This window comes from Impatiens glandulifera, chromosome 4, assembly GCF_907164915.1.
Source record: "Impatiens glandulifera chromosome 4, dImpGla2.1, whole genome shotgun sequence".
Taxonomy (NCBI): Eukaryota; Viridiplantae; Streptophyta; class Magnoliopsida; order Ericales; family Balsaminaceae; genus Impatiens; species Impatiens glandulifera.
The window spans coordinates 59,549,431-59,559,803 of record NC_061865.1 but is presented as its reverse complement, the minus strand read 5'-3'; the positions used below and the strand labels follow the sequence as shown (position 1 = coordinate 59,559,803).

General features: G+C 24.9%; 1 protein-coding gene across 1 annotated transcript; it reads right to left on the bottom strand.

Annotated features, from left to right (window-relative positions):
- Positions 1 to 849: 849 nt before the first annotated feature.
- LOC124936689 lies at positions 850 to 2,127 on the bottom strand. Its single transcript, XM_047477209.1, has 2 exons — positions 1,495 to 2,127; positions 850 to 1,248 (listed from the first exon to the last, which is right to left on the bottom strand). Exons 1-2 carry the CDS (start codon positions 1,865 to 1,867, stop codon positions 911 to 913), a joined length of 711 nt encoding a protein of 236 aa, XP_047333165.1. The 5' UTR covers positions 1,868 to 2,127; the 3' UTR covers positions 850 to 910.
- Positions 2,128 to 10,373: the final 8,246 nt, after the last annotated feature.

Here is a 10,373-nt window from a genome sequence, read left to right as displayed (position 1 = left end):
ATTCCGTTCCTGTTTTTTTTTTAATACTAGCCATGTTTGAATATTACTTTTCTATTGCCTAGACATACTTTTTGGGTGTATTTTTCTGTAATTTAAGAATGAGGCTGTTCCTTCAATGATGTATACAAAGTGGAGTTTCTTTTTCTTTTTACTCATTTTGATTATATTTGTATTTTCTAGAAATGTGGGTTAGTTGGATCAATAACCCATACTAACATATATACTTAGTTAGTTCTCTGAAAGAGGCTAGTACGACACTTCAGTCCCCATTCAACTTAAGACGTTCTTAGTGAGAATTGAATTTTGAGACATTTAGTCTCTTAGACAAAACTCTTTCTACTTGAACTACCTTGTGGGGTAAATAGATATTTAAGTCATTATACCAAGAAATCTATAGAATGGGTCACTCTTCAAGAAAGAACATAGTCATTATTGGCTGAATCTCGTTAAATCTTATATTCATTCCATTGTTTCTTCTTTTAAAAACGAAGGTTTATTATCTGGAGGAAGCTAGCACAAATATTCACAGTCGTGTGCCCATACTACAATTGGGACGTTTATTTGTTGGTTATCAAACTGAGACATTAGTTCTCTTAAGCAATACTCTTTCCAATTGAGAATCCAAAGTTTTTTTTTTTGGGGAATCAATCTGAGACCTTAGTTCTTTTAAGAAACTCACTTTCCACTTGAGATTTTAGAGTTAGAGAGTCAAATTTTTATCTTTCTCATTTTTTTTCAGAACTGAAATTCAAATGTTTGGAAACACTTTGAATTTTGGATCTTGATCCGATAGGAAAGTGTAGTAATCATTTTGATCTGAATTCACATCTAGATGAGATATATACTAATGACTAGAACCCAGGAAAGGAAGGATTTACAATTTATAGAAACAAACGAAATCTAGAAACATTCAAATCAAGTCTTCCAAACTCTTCCTATTTTCAGAATTCTCACTACAATTTCTTCCATCAATTCTTCTGCAACTCCTAAAGAACACACAGCTAACCACAGTATCAAACACTAGAACAGTCGAATACAAGTAAGCAATAAAGATCCCCTCTAGAACCATAGAAGCCGTGATGGTATTAGAATCTCTATAACCTCTCAATACCCGATAATGAAACAAAGCCTCGACTCCAGCCATAGCCATATTTATAGGCAAAGTCAATGTTAAAGCTGTTGTTGTCTTCCCCTTTATTAGAACACAAGCCTGGATAATTCCAATATACCCACCATATCCTTCCATTCCTGAACAAACCAATGCCAAATTCGATATGATATATGCATTCCCAACAAGTATAGAATAGAGAACAGTTCCAGATGCAGAAACAAAGAGAATAGAATTTGGAGATATAAATCCAAACCCTTCCATGAAACTGAATGCAAACAAGATCAAGAAGAAGCTGGAAGCGTTTGCTGCGAGAATGAAGAAGGAATTCCAGATTTGGGTGAGGAACATGGATATAAATAATGGGTTTTTATTATTATTATTACCATTAGTTAAACTTTGGATTACACATGCCTTTGCCATTAGATAGAATGAGAAGGTAAAAGGTAGAAGAAGAATTGAAAATGTAATTGTTTGAGATAGTTTGAGGCAGATGACTGTGAAGATTTCCGACGAAGGAGGAAAACCTGCGACGGCAAAGAGTGTTTGAAGGCGGTTATGCACAACCGGAAAGATGGCTAAGGAAGGGAGAAAAGCTTGGGAGAGGAGAATGGCTGCCGTGAAAGGTAAACCGGTTAGTGCAGCTGCGGTGGAGAAGTGGTGGTAGTTTTTTAGGTAAGTGACAATTGATCTTCTGAATAATTTTCTTGATTTCTTCATTGGAAATGATGATGGGTATTCTTCTTCTTCTTCTTCCATTGGAGCTTATGAAGTTGCAACTGAAATGGGTTAATTTAGTTTTTTTGAAATTTGTGCCAACAACTGCTGTATAAGTGGTGGAGTTGTTTTCAGATCAATTGAGTTGTGTTTGGACATTTTTGGTGTAAAATATGAAGTAAAGTAAGCAAAATTATAGGCATTTAGGTCACTTTCTCTTAACAACTTTCTAACAAAGACTCAAAGGTGATAATATAGAAATGAAGTTTAGTTGGCCTAATACTTTATATTCTTTAAACCTAACCTTTTGCTTCAAACTTACTCAATCTTTTTAATAAGCAATCTTTTCTTTTCCTTTTTTTGGGCTTGTTGTGTATTCACTTTAATTTCTAAAGAGTTCAGTTAAAGTGAAAATGTATGAATTTTATGACACAATTGTTGTTGAATTGTAAATAACTTTTATTTTTTTATTATTATTTTTTGTATGATTGTTAGTAATTACAATAAAATATTAATTTCTAAAATTATATAATTTTGTTATCATGTTATTATCATATTAAATATCAAATCATTCATTTTACTTTTATTAAATGGCCCTTTATTAAATTTAAATTTTAAATAGAAAATAATATTTTAATAAATAAAGCAATTAACAACTTAAATAATGTATATATATATATATTATATATATATATATATATTATATATATAATATATAATATATTATATATTATATTTTAAAAATGTATATTCTAAATATTTTAAATTATTTTAAATATTATAAAAAAATCTCTTATATGTGATATATTAATTTTTTTTTATTTTTTAAGCCCTAGTAGAAAATTTTCATTTTCGTTTTTAGACAACTTATTCAATTATATTCTCAAACAAAGACGACATATCTGTTAAAATGTCTCATTCATATTTAAATATGGTTTTTGTTTTACTCAAGCAATAAAAGGTTTTAATGTTGAAGTAGAGAAAGAGATGTCGGACATTTTTATCGCGAATGATTCAATCCAGCCACGTGTTCTCCTACGACTACCTTATTACGACTTCACCACAGTCGAAGACCCCATCGTGGTATGCGCCAATAAAACCACCAAAAACTTTTGTGGAACTAGTGGAACACAAAAGTCATGGGTGATCATTGGTCCGATATTTCGGGCGAAATCAATTCTCAGGGTGTGATGGCCGATGTGTACAGGGCCCGGGTACATTTTCACTGCGACATGTTGATCCGCGATTACTAGTGATTCCAACTTTATGTTCCCGAGTTGTAGAGAACAATCCTGACTAAGACAATTTTTTCGGATTCACTCCACTTCTCTTATAATTAAAATATAAATAATATGATATATACGAAATATAAAATATGATATTTGAATCAGTCTAGATGTAGACTTTCACCAAAAGAATGGATATCCAATAAATTATAATCCAAATTTAATAAACAACACCTAGTTAAAATTTTAGGCAATCAATCATTTTAAATTAATTATTAAAATGTTTAAATTTTAATTATAAAATAAAAATGGTTCATATTTTGGTTTAAGTTCTTTATTTTTTATTGCTTAAAAAAGTCTAAGTATTTCAAATATAAAAAATATATAAAGATCTTCAAACAGTATTATTGTACTTGTTACCTCTAACAATTTTTATTTTTTTTGTATTGAATAAGATTTATTTTTTAAATATTAGAAAAATCAATATCAAAACAAGATTTAAATTGAAATGGAATATGACTGTGGGCTAGTGTAAATAAAAGCTGATCTAGTGGTCTTTTATTAATAATTTTGGGCTAAGTATGTTTGAGTTTGGGCTCCATATATTCATTTACTTCTTGGACTTACAATTTGGGTTATATTCACTGGACTTTCCCCTTTTACTCTAGTTTTCAAAAGGTTTGGACTTGTTAAACTACTATATGTATATATTTTTTAACTCCCTCAATTCACTGGTCATAATTTTAATTCAAATGTAATTATTTTTTTAGAACTATAACAGTCAATATAACATTAATTGGTTGACATAAAATAAACTTACAAAACATAAAGAGATGAAATATACTTTGAATTTTGAATTCCAAAATTAAACTCCTTTAATGTAACAAACTATGTATTACGAGAGCTCTCATTTATTAATACAGGTGTAAAGAGGTGGGGAATTGGTTGACACAGAGGTAAGCAAGGCCCATTAATACGATTTTAGTTAAAAAAGTATTAATAATATAACTAAAATCGTATTAATTTAATTTGTGATGAGTTGAAATCTCAACAAAAATCACTTTTTTTAATAATTTATTTAACTAAAATTAAGGCATTAAAATTTATTTTTTCACGTTTTTTTATATGAGATTGGACAGCTCAATTCTCGGGGATCAACGTTGGGTTGACATCACAATATAAGTATGTAATTATTATGATAGTCCCCTTCTTTATTATTATTATTATTATTATTGTAAATACATGATAGTTATTTATTTATTTGAATGATGTTTTTTTTAAAATAATTGAAATTTGGATAGATTTTTTTTTGTTTGTTAAATTTTCTAATATATATATATATATAATTAAAATATATCTATTGTTATTTTGTCTATTTAAAGATTTAAAATTTATAGTTAAGGTGAAGTTAAAAATAAATAAAGAAAAGATTGTGGAGAGAAGAGTAAATGAATGTTGGTTTTGTTTTTGTGAATTATTAGAAAATAATGGAATAATGCCAAGTTTCTATGTATATATATAAAATGAACATTTTGTCAGTCCAACTTTTTTTTTTCTTTTAAATTTTGTGTTTGTAATAATTTTGACAATTTAAATTAATCTTATCTTTGTTTTTGTTTAATTTTATTAAGTGATTTGTTAAATTTAATTTTCGAAGTATAATATCAACTTTTTAGTTTAATCAATTTAAATAATTAATTATTTAGAATTTATGATGTATAGAATTGAGAATTCAAATAGGTTAGATTTCATAGTCATGTTAGTTTGAGTTTGATGTATTTTATAATTTATATTAATTTTTTTTATGTGATATGTATAATTTTTTATCTCAACTAAATTGAAAGATAATATAACTTAAGATGTTGATGTTGATCTAAATTATGACGATGATGAATTAGAAAGTATTAATTTGCATTTGATGAAAAATATACACACATAATTCAAATTGATGAAGATCATACATTTTTAAACTCATGCTTGTAATTGTGTATTACATCAAGATTCGTCACTTTCTAACTCAATTGTCATTATCATAATTTTAATTACCAATCAACACAATTTAATTTGATCTTTTGATCTTATTGAAAAAAGAAATTTCATTTGTCACAAACAAAAATAATTAAATAAATTATAAAAAAACTCAAACTATTTGAATTCTCAATTCTAATAGAATATACAAAAGTTTAAAAATATCATTAATTATTCAAAATTAGATTCACTGCCACTAAAAAAATAAGATTTATAAAAATAAAATTGACTAAAAGTTGGATTGACAAAAACTATATAGAATAAAATAGAATTATTCTAATTTCTATTTAATGTATTTTTTATTTTATATTATAATAATTATTTCAATTATATTGTGTGTTATATTTTAATATTATGTATTTAAAATATATGTATTTTATTTAAATTATTTAATTTAAGTTATAAAAAATAATAGGAGTTTGGTAGATAGATTTTTTTTTGTCAAAGTAGACTATTTTAAATTTAACTTTCCAAATTAGTATTTATTGTTTAATCTTTTTTATATTAGCCTCCTTCACTATACCTCAGTATATATATATATATATATATATTATTAATATATAATAACTTATTATTAAATAATATATATTATATATTTTATTATTTAAATTATTATTTTTTATAACATAATAAATAATATATGTTGCTTCTTTAAAAAAAATTTATTAATTTTTTTATAACATTTCATGTATAAATTATTTAGTTTTTTTTTTTTTTTTTTTTTTTTTTTTGGTCTTTACACTTTTTCACTGTAGAAATAATAATTTTTTTTTTTTATCAATTCACAACTTTTTTAATTGTATATTCAAAACTTTTTATTGGATTGACATTTCATAACTTTTAATTTAATTATCATTCATAACTTTTCATTTAATTTCAATTATTTGATAATTTAAAGATTGAACGGTGTGAAATTACCTATATATATTTGTCATAAAAGAAAAAAATAAACAAGGAATTAAAACAAGTAAGTTCTTATATCGTTGATGGTCCTAGTCAAAGAAATCATAACGATGGAGTGACAAAATTTAATGCACTTCATCAATTTTTTACTTGAAGTTAAAAAAGGATGAAAATTATAGTGATACAATGTAGATAACTCATATTCATTATCTATATATATATATAATGATGCTTAATTTTTAAAGTGTCCGGATTGTCGGGTCAAGAGCTGTGGTTAATTTGGATATATGTGAGAGTAAATGGATATTTGGGTCGTATTGTGGGTTGACTCACCCATAAACTTAAAACGGTTAAAAATAAAATTAAAAATGCTATAGGTATGGTTCGAACTTGCAACATAACAAAACAAATACAACTTTTTAACCAACTAAGCTAATAACACTTTATATTTTAAATTCAACTCAAAATTTGATAAACGCGTGACATTTTAACAATATAAGTTCAATTTTTTAACTAACTAATCTATATATATATAATGATGCTTAATTTTTAAAGTGTCCGGATTGCCGGGTCGAGAGCTGTGGTTAATTTGGATATATGAGAGTAAATGGATACTTGGGTCGGATTGTGGGTTGACCCGCCCATAAACTTAAAACGGTTAAAAATAAAATTAAAAATGCTATAGGTATGGTTCGAACTTGCAACCTAACAAAAACAAGTACAACCTTTTAACCAACTAGGCTAATAACACTTTATATTTTAAATTCAACCCAAAGTTTGATAAACGCGTGACATTTTAACAATATAAGTTCAACTTTTTAACTATCTAATATATATATATATATAATGATACTTAATTTTTAAAGTATCCGGATTGCCGGGTCGAGAGGTTGGTTAATTTGGATATATGTGAGAGTAAATGGATACTTGGGTCGGATTATGGGTTGACCCACCCATAAAAATTTTACCGTAATATTTTTTCACGATTTTTATACTATTACTCGTGCAAATGCACGGGATACATGCTAGTTCATTAAGTAACAATGACGACGAAGAAGAAAATATTTAAATTAATAACTCATCAAATATGGAAGAACATATTCCTACCGCACCATGTCATGGATAATTCAGGCGATTTTCTTAAATCTAACCCTTAGCGATAATCTGTTTTGAAGGTCAATGTTTTGCAGATAAGCAAATTGCAATAGATGTAAAAAAACTCAAACAAAACTTCAGGTCGATATGGTTACTTAAATCACAAAACTTTCTGCTGAGCATACGTCTTTTATATGGTTACTTTCAAATCAATTTTTTTTAATCTTGAAGTTGTAACTAATGTTACAAAACGACATAAGATACATATGCTTAAGTAGGATTTTTTGTGATTTGAAAGTAACAATGTTGAACCGTAGTGCTTCTTTTACAATATGATAATTTATGAATTTTTTTATTTGTTTTTATTTTTTTCTACATCTATTGTCATTTGCTTATCTACAAAACATTGACATCATCGTTAAGCGGGTTAGAATTAGAAAAATCACCTGAATTATTTGTGATATTTGTTGAGCAGCGATATATGTTGTTCTTCCATATTTGTTGAGTCATTAATTTGAATATTTCCTCTTTTACGTCAGAAAATTGTTCATCATCACTGATTGATGAATCTGAGTCATTTGATTTTTTCTAACTCATGATAAAAATTAAAATTTTCAGTTTAGATCTCGTCACTCCATTGTCGATGTTTTCTTCCATCTAAATTTGTTGTGATGGATGAAATTTGAGAAAAAGTCAATCCTTTATCAGTAATTTGATTAGTACTAAGAACTAAATAAAATTTAAAAACTATTAAAAAAACTAAAAGTAGATGGAGGAACTTACTTTATGATTCCTTGTTTTCTTTCTTTATATCTTCTGTGACTGTGACTAATACATATAACTTTTCACAAGGTTCAATTTATTATTTACATTAATAAATGAAAAAATAATTTAATGAAAAAGTTATGAAATTACGACCCAATAAATAGTTTTAAATATACAACTCAATGATTTTTTTTTTTTGTATGAAGAGAAAAAAAACTAAATAATTTATAATAGTGGTAAGAAGAAAAAACTTAATAAATTATAATAATATTCATTATATTAATAACAAAATAAAAATATATATTATGAATAGTGAAAGAGACTCATTTGAAAAAGATTGAATTAGGTAGACTATTGAATATTTAATGATTTAATTTTAAAATAATAAATAAAATGTTAAAATCATAATTTAGTTTAAAACTAAATTTATTTTAAATTTGCAGAATATCTTTTTAAATTATATTTAAAATATATTTGATAAATTAAATTATATCAAAATTTTAAAAAAAATTATTACATTTATTTTAAAATAAAACTAATAAGTTAAAATATTTTAAATATATAAGAAAATTTTAAATTATTACATTCTTATTTTTTTTTTAAATAATTTTCGCTTAGATTTTTCTAAATGCTCTGTTACTTTGTTACTTGTGATTTTATTTATTTATTTATTTATTTATTTTCATTCTTAATGTTTGGGTGATTTGATTGAAATTAATTATGACAATTTTTTGGAGTTTTAAAATCACAAGTCTTTTTTTACTTGGTCTTGTTTGGTTTTCTAAAAAATCAAGAAAAAGAAAATAATGAAAGATGGACGATGATTTTGAAGAAATAATAATTTTTAGTAAAAAGACTTAGGCCTTGTTTTAGAGATTGAAAAAAATAATGATTTGTGATGATTTTGAGGAGATGATGATTATTTTTAGTAAAAAAAATTTAAAGGTATTGATATATATGAATAAAATAAAAAATAATAATTTAAAATTGAGAGTATTTTAGTATTTTGGTTAATGAAACGAGTGATGTGATTGTTGAGAAGTGATTGATTGAAAATTGATTTTGGATGGGTTTTTTAAAAACCCAAAAAGAACCGGACTTTAAAGGTATTTTTGTATTTTAGTTAATAAATTAAGTGATGTAATTGATGAGAGGGGAGTGAAATGATATTTGATTTGTTTGAGTTATATCAAGGCAATACAAAATAATAATAATAAATGATTAAGAAAATTTTGATATATTTTTTTTTAAATTATGATGTTTTTAAAATATAAAAAGTTTGAAATAAATTTATAATATATTTTGTTGTAAATAGAGATTGAAGTATAATAAGAAGTCACTCCAATTGAAGTAAAATATATTTTTGTAAATTTATAATTTTGATTATATTGAAAAAATGTCTAATTTATAATATATTTTTGTAAGGATCTGGATGCTAAACAAATATTTTGAAAACATGATCATGATATTTTTTATAGTTTTTTTTAATACAATTTGTGCTAATCTAATAGAAGATATTTTATACATAAATATTATAAACATAAATAACTATAAAAAAATAAAATGAAAGCAAATAAAAAAATATTTATACTTTAAAATAAGCACAAAATTATCGTACTTATTACTAAACTTTGTAAGTACTAAACTTTGTAGCGAATCGTTTTTTAGTTATACTCCATCTTTTTTTCTAATAAATAAAAAAAATGTCTATTTCAACCTATGCACAAAATATTAATATTAAAAGTCTATATATATTAAGTCTCTAAAGAAGAAGTGAATGTTAATTATTAGTTTTTTTTCAAATAACTTGACATATAATATAAATTTATATTGATAATATTTAATACTTGGATAAGATTGATGCATTATAATATATTTAAGAATTTATTAGGGTGAGATTTGTTAATACTTTTAGTTAGATGGTTGAAAATATAACACCAACATAAAAAAACAGCAATGTTGCATCTATACATTTATTGACTATAAAAATTGGGAAAACATTTCTTCAAATGTAAAATGTATTATACATGAAGAGCGGATTTTTATCTCTAGAACACTTATTAAATCAAGTCTCGTCGACGCCATTTTTCTAAAAGTTAATTTTATAATAATACTACGCAAAGCGGGGAAGTGAAAGATAATGTTTAGTTTTAACATCAAAATTCACTACCTCTAAGTAAATTGAAGACTCACATCTAAAAACAAAAGAAAATATTATTAAAAATAATCACAAAACCTCGTGACGAGCTTAAAGTAAACAAAAAAAATATAAAATAAGAACAATTATCACAATTAAATTCCTACACTAGCAGCATTGGACAATATTGTAGTTCCATCAATTGGGGGAAAAAGAAGAGATATTTGTGTGCTTAGAAGACCAAAAATTTGTCTTCAAAAATACAAAATTAAAGTCATTATCTTTTTTTAGAAAAAACAGAAGTAATAAAACATGATTTAGAGCTTTGGTGTTTTTAGAGCTTATATAAGAAGAAGAAAAATTACATTAACAAATAATGTAAATCAAATAAAAG

Excerpts from the sequence above, each read along its gene's own strand:
- LOC124936689 (XM_047477209.1), bottom strand. The coding sequence starts at position 1,867 with ATGGAAGAAGAAGAAGAAGAATACCCATCATCATTTCCAATGAAGAAA. Across the intron at positions 1,249-1,494 it reads AATCCAAAGTTTAACTAATG|GAATGGAAGGATATGGTGGG; the intron begins GTAATAATAATA and ends TGGTTTGTTCAG.